We start from the raw sequence: 14,790 nt of genomic DNA, 5'->3' as shown, positions 1-14,790 counted from the left end.
AGATACTGAAGGTAAGTTCCCATACTTGCAGTGTGCAGTTTCTTGGTGATGAGCCAGGTGCCCAAACCAGGAGGGATTTCAATGGAAAAGCCAGAGGTTGGGAAGGTACTGGGCATTTTCTGGTGTGTGCACTTGCACGTGGAGCTGAGTTATGGCTCTCAACGCTGTGCTGTGAGAGCAGAGGGGGATTTCAGCTCCCAAACAAGGCTGTTAGAGGCCTTGTGCTGCTCTGCCTCCATCCCTCCAGGTGCTGTGGGAGCAGACAGCACTTTGTGCGTGCTGAAACATCACCAGAGTGATGTCCTGTGTCACTTCCAGTCCGGGAATCTGCCAGAGCTGTGGCTGTGCTGTGCTGCAGTCACTGCTCAGCCTCAGCTGGGCAAGGAGAAAGGATGAGATTCCCTTGGTGCTCCCTGTGCCAGCCTCACCTCCACCTGGACCTTCAGATCTTGGCGTTTTCCTGCGCTGAAATATAAACCCTAACGCAAGGTTCTGAGCCAGAAACTCTTTTTTTTTTCCCCCCTCAGGTGTTTGGCAAAAAAAATCTGGTTTAAACCCATAAGGATTGGCTGCAATTTCCTCCATCCATTTTGTCACCTGTTCCTCTTTTAGGGAGGTGACAGATTGTTTAAGGATTAACACAGTATCACTTTGTTGTGCATCATTAATGGATTTCAGTAGACAATGCTGTCATTTCAGAGCAAGGGTTCATTTCAGCATTGAGTTGTTAGAAGTGTAGATCATGTGATTTTTTAAAATACTGTTTGTATAGAAGATATGGGGTTTTAAACACTGATTTTCCAGGGCCGCTGAGGTGAGGGACCAGCGTGGTGCCTAGTGAGGAATCCCTGAAGGGCTGGGAGAAGAGTGGAAGGGGAAAAAATGGGATGAGACAGGGATGTGATGGATGAGGGAGGAGGGAGAGCTCTGTGCAAGGATGAGCAGAGGCAGTTTGTGAATCAGGGCTGGGAAAGAGGTGGGAATGGATTTTGTGAGGAGCAGGGAGCTCAGCAGAGCCTTTTGGGGCCGGAAGGATGTGGCTGTTGTTTGTGTGTGCAGGAGGGCTGCTGTGGGATGGGGAAAGTTGTGAGGGTTTTAATGAGTGAGTAGTGCAGCTAATGAACTTGGAATCCTGCAGATGTGTGTCTCCCATTTGCCTGCCTTGGGTGTTGAGGAAGGTGTGAGCTCCACTTGGAGCTTTTCCTGTGGCTGGAGCCTCCCTGAGGCTTTCCCTCGAGAGAATTCTCTGACTTTTATTAAAGTGTGAGCTCACACCAAAGCCTTTCCCCCAGTCAGAGTGTTTACCAGGTTTCTCTCCTGCCTATTTTCATGGACTTTTTACAGCACCTTTGAGACCCCTGCTCCACCACGAGATTTGCTGCCAGTCCAGAGGTTTGGGGGCAGGAGCTTGGATTGCATGGGGGGATGTTTTTTCTGTAGAAAAACAGAATAAAATTACCTACCCCCATTAGAACTATGCCGAATTTCTATTAAGAGCCTGAAATATAATTAATAAACACTGGAGCATGACCCCTGGACTGCCATTGGGAAGACCTGGAATCTCTTTGGTGGGTTGCCATCTGTTGGATGTCTTGCTTGGCCATCTGTCAGAAGAGACATGAAGCGTCCTGAGAGCTGTGGGGCTCCACGCCACAGTTCCCAGAGGTCAGGTGGCCATGCACATTTAAAAATAAAATAAAACAGAAAGCAGGATCCATGGAGTTCCAGCTAACCCAGAAGACAGTGTTTATTACTGGAGAGTAAGTGATGGATGCATCTGAATCATCTTTTTTGAAGGCTGAATTCCATAGGAAGGGGAAGAAAAAAATCAGTTGAATATGAAGCCAAAAGAATTACAGTAAAAGTAAAAATTACCATACCCCACTCTTACTTTTCCCTCAGGCGTTTATTTTTTAACTTTCTCTTAGTGGATTTCCTCCTCCAGTCAGAGTGGAAAAAGTGAGTCTATTTAATATAGAAAAGTTTATCCATTTAGCTCTTCCTCCTGGATTAATCCTTGGAGATGGATTTCTTTTGCCAGAAGGAAAAAGAGAGAGTGCTTGACATATTGCAAGTCTCTGCTCACATACATCATCAATTTCCTGGTTATAATTGTGTTCATTTCAAAAAATGCCCAAAGCTTGATGCATTAATATCTTTATTTCATTAAATACATTAGAAGAGAAGCTATTTGTTGTCTAATAACATATTCTGGTACTAAATTAAAAAAAAAAAAAAAAAAAAAAAAAATCGTCTCTTCAAATACTCTGTCCACTTCTTTGTGATACAATTTTTCTTCTGCAGAAAAATGAATGTCTTGCTTAGCACCTCTTATTTGAAGGAAAGGTGTCTGACCCTGGCACTTTTATTTTACTCTTTTTGGAAGAGAAAACAGGTCTGCCAGGCTCTGTCCTTTGGAGAGCTTAAAAATAATCAGAATAGAATTTCTAATACAAAATACTGTTTTATTTAATCAAATCTGTCAAGCGTTATGATGTCATAAGTGCAGCGCAAACCTGATTAACTTCTCCAATAGACTCTCAGGACAGCTGATTAAATAAGATTTATGGCTTATTTAGGGGGAGCGTGCAACTGCTCCATGATTTCACAGCATTATTCAGTGGGGGATTTGTGTGGAGAGGAATTGTTATCCCTTCCCTGTCCAGGTTCCCCTGCCTCACCTGATGGTGGAGGAATTTGGCAGAAGTTGCTGCCTGATAACACTTGCAGTGCTAGAAAAGGATCTGTGTTCTCATTAGCCCTGGGTGCCCACTTACCTTCAATTTATGTCACATAAGACAGTGGAAGCTTCTTCCTAGAACTCTCGCTGTCTCATTTTCAGAAGAGGCCTTTGAATGAATTCTTTATTTAGTTGGTGCCATAATCCAGCAGTGTGTTTTCAGCCTGGAAGTTTGTATTTTGGTGGTTTATCTTCTTGCGGGGCGTTCACTTTGTCATCCTCTCTAATGTTCTGCTCCAGGAAGGAGGAATGGATTTGCAGGAGTGTGGCAGGAGAGCTGACTTGGACAGAGGAGGGAGGAAGGATCTTCTCCTTCATCTCCACTTCTCCTGGGACTTCTGGGCTGAAACATGATCTAAAATCAGAACGCTGGGCTGTGATTAACACATGAGACACCACAAATTGGGACGTGATAGCTGAAGAAATGGAAATAAATACATAACAAGAGAATGTTTATTCTCTGTATTCTTATTTATGAACAGAAGAGGCCTCCAAGAGGAATTGTGGGTGCGCATTTGTTCTGTTCCAAGGCGCAGAAATCTGCAGCACTGCCAGGTGTCGCAGTCATTTTTCACCCGTGTTTCATTTTCCCTCAGCAATCAAAGGCAGGCTGTGACATTGGGAAACTCAGGTTTGTACCCAAACACAGCCCTGATGACTCAGGTGCAATTTGGTAGCTCAAAGCTCAAGAGTGGCCAGGCAGTTTGTAAATTTTTGAGGAGCTGTCAGTAGTTTGATGGAAGACAAGGCAAGTGTGAACCTAAGAAAATAGTGATAGCTGCCTAAATTAAAAAAAAAAAGATGAGATAAATCATCTGAACAGCAATGTGGGGCTGGTCAGGTCTTTTCCATGAGTGAACTGACCATCACCTCGTTTCCTCTAGAAGCTAGATACTCGCAGCTTTTTTAATATTTAGCTGCTTTTTAATTTAAATTGGCTTTGCATTTCATTTAAATCAAACATTTTCTGCTTTTAACGCGCATTGGAAGTTATAAAAGGCAATCCGCACGGAGATCTGAGCACACCCATTAGCACAATTTTCCTGAATAGCTTTTTTTCATTTAAAGTATGTGTGCACCCAGAGAATTGGGAGGAATCTGGACCCAGCACTGACCGTAGTAAAAAGTCCAGCTTTTTTGCCTTTTTCCTCAGCAGCCTGAAACAAAGAGCTTTTCTCTCCACAGCCCCTTCAGCGGGAATGAAAATACCTTATCAAACCTGAGCAACTCGTTAGGGGCTGAGAGAGGATATTTTTCTTCGCTGGCCCGCGAATAAAAGCTTGGGGGGTGTGAAGCTGAGAGTTGTCAGCTGTGTTTGGAATTTGCTGGAAGTGTTTGTGGCCGTGGTGGGGATGGCCGAGCCTCCTCCGAGGGCACCGCGCAACGAGCTGTGCGTGAAACCCAGAGACGGGGCGAGGTGGGAACTGGACCACCTAAACCCAGGTTTGATGGCCGCAGTGAGACATAAACTTTAGAGAATTAAGGATTTTTAGAGGGGTTAAGATTTTAGTTAGAGGTAAGCTTTGCTGAAATTAACTATAGTAGGTAAGTAGGCTTTGCTGAAATTAAAAGTTAGTAATTAACTAAGAGAAATTGAGTTTGGGATCACTCTTCCATATTAGAATAACTGATTACTTGTCAACTTTGTTTGGTTAGCTGGGTTTATAATGAAGAATATTGAAACTGATGAATAGCTTTTAGGAACACAAGACAATTGTAGGCCTCCTCTACCCAGAAACTCATTGAACAGTCATGAAGACATGAAGTGGGAGTCCTACCAAAGGTTCATTTATCACATTTGCATTGAAAAGGTAGAAAGGTCAGAGCGAGGAAGACTTCTTTACTTCCTCATTTTGGGGACCCCTCCCCATGAAAAGGACCACCGACCCATTTCAAGGAACAAACTACGCATGCTTAATAGCTTTTGAGCTAATTACCATATGAAGCGGGGAATGGGAGGTACCAGGGTTATGAATATGCATTTGTATTTTGGGTAGTCAATGCTTTTGTAAATAAAAGGACTCTGTAATCACCTGTAAATTACGGTGTGAATTTGGGAGCTATCCCGCACACTGTCCGGCGCCGTAATAAACATACACTTTCTAACTTTAAACTGTTAGAGAGTTTTTGTCCATCATAGTTGGGTGTCGATATTAGATCAATACCCATATTTTCTTTAATAAGTCAGCAGAGCCGCTGTTGTCTGCCAGGAGAATAGCGGCGCTTCCGTTCAGTATCCCGGTTCGAAAGGAGAACGTGGCAGTGAGGACGTTTTTTAACTCGTGTTAATCGTAGTTAGCGCGTTTCTGTGCAGCGTTTTTATTAACCAAGCTGCTGTTTGTGTTTTTAATTGCGTTCCCGTTTCTGTCCAACTGCAAGCGGTAAACGTTAGGAAAAACAGCGTGGAAGGAGAGTTGTTCACAATATCTGACGTGGTTAATTAATCAGCCAAATCTATCGTGAATTTTATATTTCCTTAAATGTTTATATAGTTTATATATGTATTTAAAACACCTAGATCCCCATAGCAGGCCTGAAAAAAGGAACATGCAATGTTAATACAATATTTTGGTGCGAGTAAATCTATTTTTGTAGTAACTAGCTTGACGGTTACGATCGATCTTCAGCAGAACAACTAAAACCTAAAAATAGTAAAGGGGATTAAAATTTATCATTAAGATTGCCATTGAATTAATTCACAGCTGAAGGAGCTGATCATGATCAATCTTCTGTGGGGCTTCTTGCTGTTAAGGCTCTCTCTGTTAATTCCCAGCCCAACTCTGTGGGCATTTTCCTGGGCTTTACGGCCCCAGTGATTCATCCAGCTTTAATCTGTTTAATCACTGTCACAGCATGCTTAAAAACTGCTGTGCAAGCAAACCTAAGGCTTCTGGGGTGGGGGTTTTTAATCCAGAAGTTTAATGTAGGCATTGCCAAGTGGCTGTGACGTGGCTTTGTTGTGTCACAGGGCTGTGCTGCCACAGCAGAGAGAGGGTTGGGACTTTCCACCAGCTCTTATCCCAGTGCCCAGCGTCATTCCCTCCTCTTCACCTGCTCTTCCACAACCAGCTCGCTAGTCCTTTTTAATTTTTATGGCTTGTTAGTGCAACTGTTCTGATTTTATGTGAAGTTTTACATTGTTTTGAGGTTTTTTCCTACATTTCACAACGCGTGGCAGTTCCTCTGGAGACCTTCCTTGAAGAGTGTTTTTTAGATCTTTGGATTCATCAACACAGGCTTGTGTTTGCTGCTCAAAAAGTCTTCATTATTAAATACAAATTTCTCTAGTCCCACTCTAGATGGAGGAGGTTCGGGCTCTTACTGCAGGTTCTTAAATTAATCGAACTAAAGGTATCACTAAGTGAGAAATGTCTCATCACCTCGACTTCTGAGGGGCGTTGTTGGTGCTGCCTCTTGCAGTAACTTATCAGTGGTCCCCTAAAAGTCTTCATTAGGTAAGAAACTCTCAAGTTTCTGACAGGAGTCTGACACGGTTCTCTTTAATTAGACTCCATGCAGAAAGATTGCAAGATAATGCCAGTGGCTTTGTAGGAACATCATTATTAAACATCATTATGAAACATTGTCAGGATCGACTTAACGTTATTCCTGTCGGGGGAGGAAGAATTTAAATGTTCACAATATTCATTTGTTTGCATTGAGGCCAAGTGGGGAGAGCAGTGGATTAGAATTCCCAATATTAAGGCACATTAAATGAACGAGCAGCTTTCGAATCCGAATGTAAGGGAACGGGGTCGTAGATCCCACCAGAGCAAAGTGAGCCAGGAGCAAGGCAGGAAACCTGCTCCTACCAGGAGCTGGATAAGCCTTGTGCATCCCTCCCACCTCCTGAGATCCTGTGGTTCTGTGAGAGGAGGTTAGGAAAGGAATTTCTGTCCCAGTTGGGAGATATTCCCCAAAACTGAGTCATGAAAGGGGTCGTTAAAGCTTCGTGGCATCCTTACGGATCCCTGGTGCTCGGTGCCAGGTAGCAGCTGGAATTTCCCTGGGACTTTGCAGTCTTTTCCTAATGTTCCTGCCCTGTTCTCACAGCCAGTCTTCCCAGAGAGCTGCAGCAGAGATAACTGAGCCTTATCTCCAGGATGCTCCCGAGCTGGGGAGCCCTGGAGAGTGCAGGGGGTTGGCTTTGAGTGACTTCAGCTGCACAGTGCCACAGAATACATTGGGATGTTTGCATTAGGGTGTTGTTATGGGATTTTTCTCTTAAAAACGGGGTCCACAGCAGCTGCCATTGGTGCCTACCTCACATTTTTAAGGATTTAATTACTCCAAAATGCCTTCAGTCTGGCATTTCATGACCCAGGCATAAAACACACGTGATCTGATTTTACACACCTTGCCATTTGTATCCTCACAGTGGATTTTATCAGAAGGACAACAACAACAAAAAAGAGTCTTTGTTGCTGTTTGATTGGGTTTAATCAAGCAGTGGCAGCGTGATGCTCCAGCAGCTTGTCTCCTTTCTGGAGGAAAACACCCAGTTCCCCAGAATTGCCAGTGCTTTCGTCCCAAAGGGAAGCATCAGCTGGAGCATCAGCTGGAGCAGGGGCACTCCCAGCTCAGCTCCAGTGAGTCGCTGATTGCCACAGCACAGCACCCAGAGGAGGTCACTCCTGAGGAAACCCAAGTGCTTTCATGGGGGTTAATGCATCATTTGAAAGGCAAATGAGTGGAAGGATTGTGTGCAGGGGAAGGCAGATTCCCTTATAATCACCAATTATTAGCATCGGGATGCTCTATTTACCACACTTTCACTAAATCTGCTTTTAAAAGATCCCGGATAAACATGGGCGTGAATAGGCTCAGTGGTGTGGCCTTCTCATCTAATTAAAAGAAGAAAACCACACAAATGCTCTTCCCCAGAGGACTTAAATGTTGTGCAATGGAGGTGCAGCCTTAGAACGAAGCTTTGGGCCTGAAAAAGGAAAAAGGTTGTTGGTAAAAACTCCATTTGTGCCAAACGTTGGTGTGAAATGGTGCAAGCCTTGAAGGTGGTATCTCTGATGTTGTGGGCCACAGTTACCCTGGTTTTCAGTCACTTTTCTTGTGATGGTTCCCTTGATTGTAGGAAGAAGTAATTAATGGTTAGCAGTTTCCAGATGCCAGCTGCTCAGGGAGCAGGGTGAAAGGGAACTTGAATCAGATTGTGGAGGCTCTCATTATCCCCTTCTTCCTGGAGGGGTCAACAAGCACCAGCAGAAATTTCCACCTTCTGCTCTAAAAAGTGACGTGAGGGACAGGTGGGGTTTAAGGAGAGCATTGAGAGAGAAGGAAAGTTTCCTCCTGTGAGCTGAGGATAAGAGGAACAAAACGGGATTGGAGCAAGAAGAAACTTGGAGATCCCAAATAAGAGCCCGGATCCCTCACACAAAACAAGAGCAAAAGAGGGGATCTTCAGCTTAGGGTAAGAATATCGTCTCAGGAGAGTTTAGTGGCTGCTTGTTTTTCACTTGAGGTTGGGTGAGCTGTCTTTGTCAGGGTGTGCAGCTCACACCCGAGCTGTTTGTGGCACCTGGCGCACGCTCTCTCCCTCATGGAATTTAAAAGTAATGTGAAGAGTATTTTGGCTGACAGTATTTTGGGGAAGAAAGGGCCATGGAGCTCTTTTTCTTGACTGGGAGAATTGGTTGGAGTCTGCAGAAGGGAAAATGGGAATGCTGAGTGTTGTTTTTTCTCTGCAAATCATCACCTCAGGTTTGGTAAATGGTTTCCAAATGGTGTACATGGAGCCAGGTGCTGCCAGAGGGACGTCAGAGGGAGGCTCGAGGGGATGCTGAGTCTCTGGGTCAGGTGGGGAACTCTCTCTGCCCCCAGGTTTGGAGATAACACTTGGAGATAACACTTTCCAAGGATGCGCCTCTCTCATCACCTGAGGGAGGGGGACTGGTGAGAACAGGATCTCTGGCCCTCCCGTTTAGATTTTTGAATACAGCTGCCCCGTTTTTCTCATGCTTGCTGATGACTGAGAGAAGAATTGCAACGATTTAATGGGACTTAGGAAAGCATTAGAGAAATACTCTTATTTTTCCTTTAAAGCTTACAAAAACAGATGAGTGCATCACTTTTGAGATAAGGTTGGAAGAACTGTCTGCCTCCTTGGAGCTGAATAGAGGGCTGGTGGGAAGATTAAAACAATAAGCTTATTATATTATTAGTAGTGGGAGAATTCTAAACCCCATTTGTTCAATTATGGTCCCTTCAATATGCTTATTTAGGTTCTTGTAAATTGTAATCAGTAAATTAGACGTGCTGCCCTCACAGCTCTAGGGTTAGCTTCCAAGGGACTTCCTACATTAATTTTTTTTAATGTTTGTAGTGAAATGGAGAAGGGAATTGGTTGCTTGGTATGCAAGGTTGGCTCTGTGCAGTGGATGCTGCCTGCATTCTGATGTCTGTCACTTCCCAGCGAGGAGCAGTGGCCGTGGTGCTGCAGCACTGCTGCCTGAGCTGTGCTGGGAAGGGCCAGGGCTGTATCCAGGATTTGTGCTCTGGGATAAAAATGGGAGATAAATGCATTAGAACGGGCACAGGCTGATAAATGAGATCTCCAGAAGCCAGCACATGCTGCTAATGGAGGTCTGAGGCGACAGGAGAGGGATGGAAAATCCTCAGCATCACCTCCTGTATTCAAATGTCAGCTGTTGTCTCTCTCTGCGGTCTTTTCCCCTTTTCTTTTCTTTATATTTTGCCTTGGCATTTTTAATATTTTAATACTAAACCAGATCCCCTCACTGAGTCATCCAGAGCCTTTTCTTCCCTCTTATCACCTTTTCTGGGTGGACTCTCATTTGCCTCACACAGAGACTCCCTTTTCCAAAGCAACACCTCTTCCCTCTCAGCTCATTTAACTGGAGATTTGTGCAGGTTTGGGAAACAGGCTCTTCGGCCCTTTGCAAGTGCTTTATGTATCCGTCATTTAAAGAGCCCTTTTGCCTTCCTGAGGAGTGGTGTCTGGTTCTGGTGCTGCAGATAAATTGTGTGCTTGTTGCACTACTAGATCACGCAAACTCCAATATCCTGACCATATTGTCCCCATTTATTTCTTTTATCTCCCTGTTTAATGTAACAGGAGTAGTGTCTGAGGCAGGGGAACATATGCAGCAGCAGAATCGCGGTTTGCTCGAGATCATTTCCAGGGTTTCCCTTTGAAATGTAATTGCCCGCTAATAGAACTGGGAAACATCGTTGCAGGAGCGATCACTAAAGCGTTTACTCGCGCTTTTTGGCTCGGGCTACGTCTGTGTGGTGTTTTTTAAGAGGAGCTGGCTGCGGCATCAGCTGGTGAGACATCCTTGGCGAGGCGTGTTCGCAGAAGCTGCGACGGGCGCGTCGTCGCCGAACGTGGAAGCGGCTCTTGCGCGCGGTGCCAGAGCGGGAGACGCCGCGTCCCATGTGCGATGCGGCGACAGCAGAATTACAATCGCCTCGTGCAGAGCGGCTGGTAATGAAGGCAGATAATGGAATTCTTCGCAAAAGCAGATGCTAACTGGCTCCCCAGCCCTAGGCGGGGAGCTGAAAACTGATACCAGCTGGAGGGGAGAGAAAACAGCTGAAAGTGGCATTAAAAAGGAGATGACTTAGGTGCAGGTTTGTTTAAGCAGTAAATACTCGTTTAAAATAATCTTGTGAGATGCCTTATTAAGAGGCAGACTGAGACTACCGGTGGCAGTGCTGTAGGAAGTCAGCTGGATCTTTGTAGATTTGTATGCAGATTTGTATGCAGATTGGATGAGCCAGGCAGCACCGCTGGGAATTTGTTGTCATTTATTGCCTGGCCAGGACAGCTCTTCCAAGGGCTGGACTGCAGGAGGTGGGATTGGAGAGAGCCAGAACCTTCTGCTGTCCAGTGAGGAGGCAGCCTGTGCTAGGAGAGGGTTGATTTTAAAAGCAGGGCTGTCTCTACTTGTCCCTTCTCCAGGACAGCAGTGGAAATGGGGCTGGCACGGAGCATCCTCGTGCCTCCCTCCCTGGTCTCCCTCTGTTTTACCTCTTAGTCACCTCTGCCATTCCAAACCACCCAATAGTTGCTTTGAAAATGAATGTGATAATTTAGAATCAACGGCTCAGTCCACACAGAAGCTTCCTTCTCTTGTAGGTAAGGATTTTTTTTCCAACAAATAACGCAAGAGGGAGGACGCTTTAAAAAAGAAAAAACCCAAAAGGAAACAACCCAGCCCTTTAACAAATAAACAAACCAGCCCTGGAGTTGTTCTCAGCTTTTTGCCCAGATAAATTTTTTTCTTTGCCCAAAGATTTGTTCCAACAGTGGGGCACAGCTGGAGCACAGAGCTGGGATTCAGCTCACCGGGTGTCCAGACCAACGTGGGCACACCAAGGGTTTTAGTGGGGCTTTGTCCCATCCCAGGCAATTGCCCAAACTGCTGACTTTTGAAGGACTAAAGCTTACTTTTAGTTTCTGCCCAACTCAGAAAGGAATATACGTGTGCTTCTGAACTGCCAACATTTCTGCCATGAGAGAAAACTCATTTCTGGGAGGAAACACTGAAGAATTCCAGACTTACTCTGGAGTGATTTTGGAGTGATTTAACCCCAAATTTGGGGGGTTGGTTGGGGGTGATTGGAGGGGGACTTCGACCCTAAAATTTGGGGGGTCTGGGGGAGTTTGGGGTGATTCAGCCCAAATTTGGGGTTAAACCACGCCTAAACCACTGCAGAACCCTCAAGACTGGGCTGAAATCCTGCCCCAAACCACCCCAAACCCCTCAAACTTGGGGTCAAACCCATAAAAGTTCCCCAGAACCCCCAAATTTGGGGTAAAATCCCCCCAAAATAACACCCAACTCCCCAAATCTTGGGGTAAAAATCTCCCCAAAACCACTGCGAACACCCCAAATTTGGGGTCAAAAGCCCCAAAACCTCCCCAGCTCCCCGAAATTCGGGTCTCAGAGTCACTTTGTCTGCGGGCAGAGGCTGGAGCAACGTGTGCTTGCAGGGCTGCCTGTGCTGGGGAATTTCAAGTGGTTTTACTGACAGGCCAGGAACAAGTTTTGAGGCATTCTCTGAAGATGGTGCAGCTTCATCTGCATTGCATTTAAATAAAAGTGTGTGTGTGTGTGTGTTCCTTGCTCCTTCAGCTCCTGCCTGTGCACCGAGCTGTGAGTTGTTAAAATGATGCTTTGGACATGTTCCTTGCTCCTGGCAAGCAGCAGCGAGATGTGTTACCCGTGTACAACAAGCAGTGGAGGGAGCCGTGGCAGGCAGTGATGGACAGCAGCCCTCCAGCTCTGATTCTTAGTTTTAGCCACAAAAATGTGATCAATAAGAAAAAAAAAAAAAAAAAAAAAATCCTTTTCTGCTGGTGCTTTGTTCTGGGGTGTGCTCCTGCTCCTTGCTGTGCTCTAATGAGTTATTTGGCTAATTGTGGTGGGCAGCAAATGCCTCAGAGCTCTTCAGGGTCTGGACTTGGAAATTAAACCTCGGTGCTGTGGACAAACCAGGTGTGGCTGCATCTCCTTTGCTTTCAGGGCCACCATTTTTGAGACCCTTCCTCGTCTTGCTGTTCTAAGAAGACAGAACAGTTTCCAGATCCACAAACCACACCTCTGATTGCATGTTGACCCCATTAGTTCAGAAAGTTCAGTGTTAGAGAACCTTGCAGCTGCATGGATTGCCATTTAACGCAGCAACGTGAATTTTTTATACTATCGTGTAACTGATGGTAACAAATGAGCTTTCTAATTTTGGGGGGTTTTTTTGGTGTTGTTCAGATTTTGTGCAGACCTCTGCAGGGCTTTAGCAGCTTTCCAGGGATAACATCTCACCCTGGCCATACACCCTGGGGATTTTGAGCGTGGCAGGAAAATGCCAGCCTGTAAAAGCAGTGAGGGCAGAGCTGCCTGGTGCCTGTGTTGCTCTCAGTGTGGGTGCAGCTGGAGATGGGAAGTTGTTCTCCATGTCCCAGTGGGCCCTGCCAAGGCACAAGGGGATGCTGCAGCTGGAACAATTAGTCAGGAAGGACCCTTGGAGAGAAGAGCCACTGGGAATGTCCCATGTTCAGCCAAATCACCCTGAACGTGTTCCTTCCACGGCCCCTGTGCTGTGGGAGGAACATCTCTGCCTCATCTTCTTTCTTCTCAGCAGTTTTTCATTCACTTTTGGTTGCCTCCCTGTCACCTTCCCCAGTTCTTTTCCCTCTCTCTCGTTGTCATGGGAACATTCACTACAGCAGTTAAATCATACTATTAAAATATGCTTCCCCAGGAGAGTGGTAGTAGCTAATATTGATCTAGCTCTTGCTGCTGACTCAGGGATATGGCTGAACATATAACACCCCTTATTCCTCCTTTTCATGCATAATGCAGCAGTTCCTCTCACCTTGGGCTCTGTGCTAAAGGTGACACCCAGCCACAGGGATGTACTCTGATTTGCTTTTTCAAATGCGTGGCCCAGCTGAAGGTGGTGGTTTAAACTGGCTTTAAAAATCTGAAAAGGGAAAGCAGACAGGAAAGAACTGCCCTCCCCGGCAGTGGTGATAGATGTTTTCAAGCCAGTGGTGAAAAGACATCCAGATTAACCTGTCAGCGTCCCCAGCCTCGCTGTGTGCTCTGAATAACTTTGTAAATATAGCGAGCTCTGTCACGGGGATGCTTGAAACGCAGATGAAAGACAAATAGCTACCTTAATATCAGGTGAGGCTGCATTTAAAAATGCAATCACTCATCTCCATTGTCACTGACATCTGCTCTGCGTGATCAGCCCGTGGAGTTAAGCAGAGCGTGCTGAGAAGATTCCTGAGTCACCAGGAAGCAGCAGAAGGTTTTACCTTGAGATGTGAGCTTGCAGTAATGCTTGAGCCATTAAGTGCTTCAGTTCCCCGCAGTGGTTAATTAACCAGCTCGAACTTTACGAGAGTTTCCTGAATTTGATAGGTTTTTGTGAGGTAGAGGTGCCTCTGGAATTTCCTTGTTTACCCTCCTTTCAGAAAAGTTTTGGTTTGGAACCGGGCTGTTGGACAAATAATTAAAATGGTGTGGGTTTAATGTGAACAGTATTTGCAGCTGATGCTGCGTTTTGCTGGGTGACTGATACGCGCAGAGCAAATGGTATTTTAGAGTCTGTGCTGAAAAGACCTCTGTTAAAAACACTTATTTGCTGAGAAGCCGTAAATTTCTGGCATAATCCATGTGTGTTGTTGAACATCTGCGCTTTATGTCCTAACTCCCTTTATGTTTTGACCTTCCCAGAAAAAATCAGGCAGAGATATGCAGATCTCCCGGGAGAATTGCACATTATTGAGCTGGAGAAAGACAAGAATGGCCTGGGGCTCAGCCTGGCTGGCAACAAGGACCGCTCCAGGATGAGCATCTTCGTGGTTGGGATCAATCCCGACGGCCCCGCGGGACGGGACGGGCGGATGCACATCGGGGATGAACTCCTGGAGGTAAACTCGTCTCCTGGATGCACTTTGGGGGATGAATTCCTCGAGGTCATTGTTCCCTTTTAGGGAGGGAGAGGCGTCTTGAACCTTTTATTAAAGCCTGTGAGTGGAATTAGGAGCTGTGCTGATTTATGCCAACCGAGGACTTGGCCTTTGGCAGGTAAATGTGTTTGCAGTGAAACAAAAATCACTGGCCTGTGAAAAGCAATGTCTTGTCAGCAAAGTCTGTGCTCTCAGCATGTTCACAAGCCCTGCCTGGGGAGGGGCTGTTGAAAGGCAGGAAGGGGACAGTAAATCAGTCCTTGGGAGTGCATGTGTGGTTTACAGGGAAATTCACACTTTACGTTAAAAAAAAAAAAAAAAAAAAAAGCCAAAACCCCCTCAACGTCGCCATATGTGTTTTTTACAGATGACAGGGATATTTCCCCCGTCCTGAAAATAAACTTCGTGCTATAATCTGTTTTGATCTGTTGCGTCTTAAAATACCGATTCTCTTCAGTCGCGTCTGGCACGACCTCACCCGCGAGGCAAGGGAGCTCGTTAGCAAGCGGAGTATTTTGTCTTCACTTTTCCTCCAGTCCCCTTGCTTCACCTTCAGCCTGGAAAAACGCAGCTTTCCCTTCACTTCATC

General features: G+C 45.7%; 1 protein-coding gene across 2 annotated transcripts in view; it reads left to right on the top strand.

Annotated features, from left to right (window-relative positions):
* Positions 1 to 14,790, top strand: part of PATJ (PATJ crumbs cell polarity complex component) — a 141,320-nt gene that overhangs the window by 71,450 nt on the left and 55,080 nt on the right. For both annotated transcript variants that reach the window (XM_040072877.1, XM_040072880.2), the window contains one exon: positions 13,966 to 14,162. In XM_040072877.1, the coding sequence (XP_039928811.1) occupies positions 13,966 to 14,162 (197 nt within the window). The remainder of the gene's footprint in view (positions 1 to 13,965; positions 14,163 to 14,790) is intronic.

The sequence above is a fragment of the Hirundo rustica genome, chromosome 9 (assembly GCF_015227805.2).
Source record: "Hirundo rustica isolate bHirRus1 chromosome 9, bHirRus1.pri.v3, whole genome shotgun sequence".
Taxonomy (NCBI): Eukaryota; Metazoa; Chordata; class Aves; order Passeriformes; family Hirundinidae; genus Hirundo; species Hirundo rustica.
The sequence above is the reverse complement of the archived record's forward strand: the minus strand, read 5'-3'. Positions and strand labels throughout refer to the sequence as shown.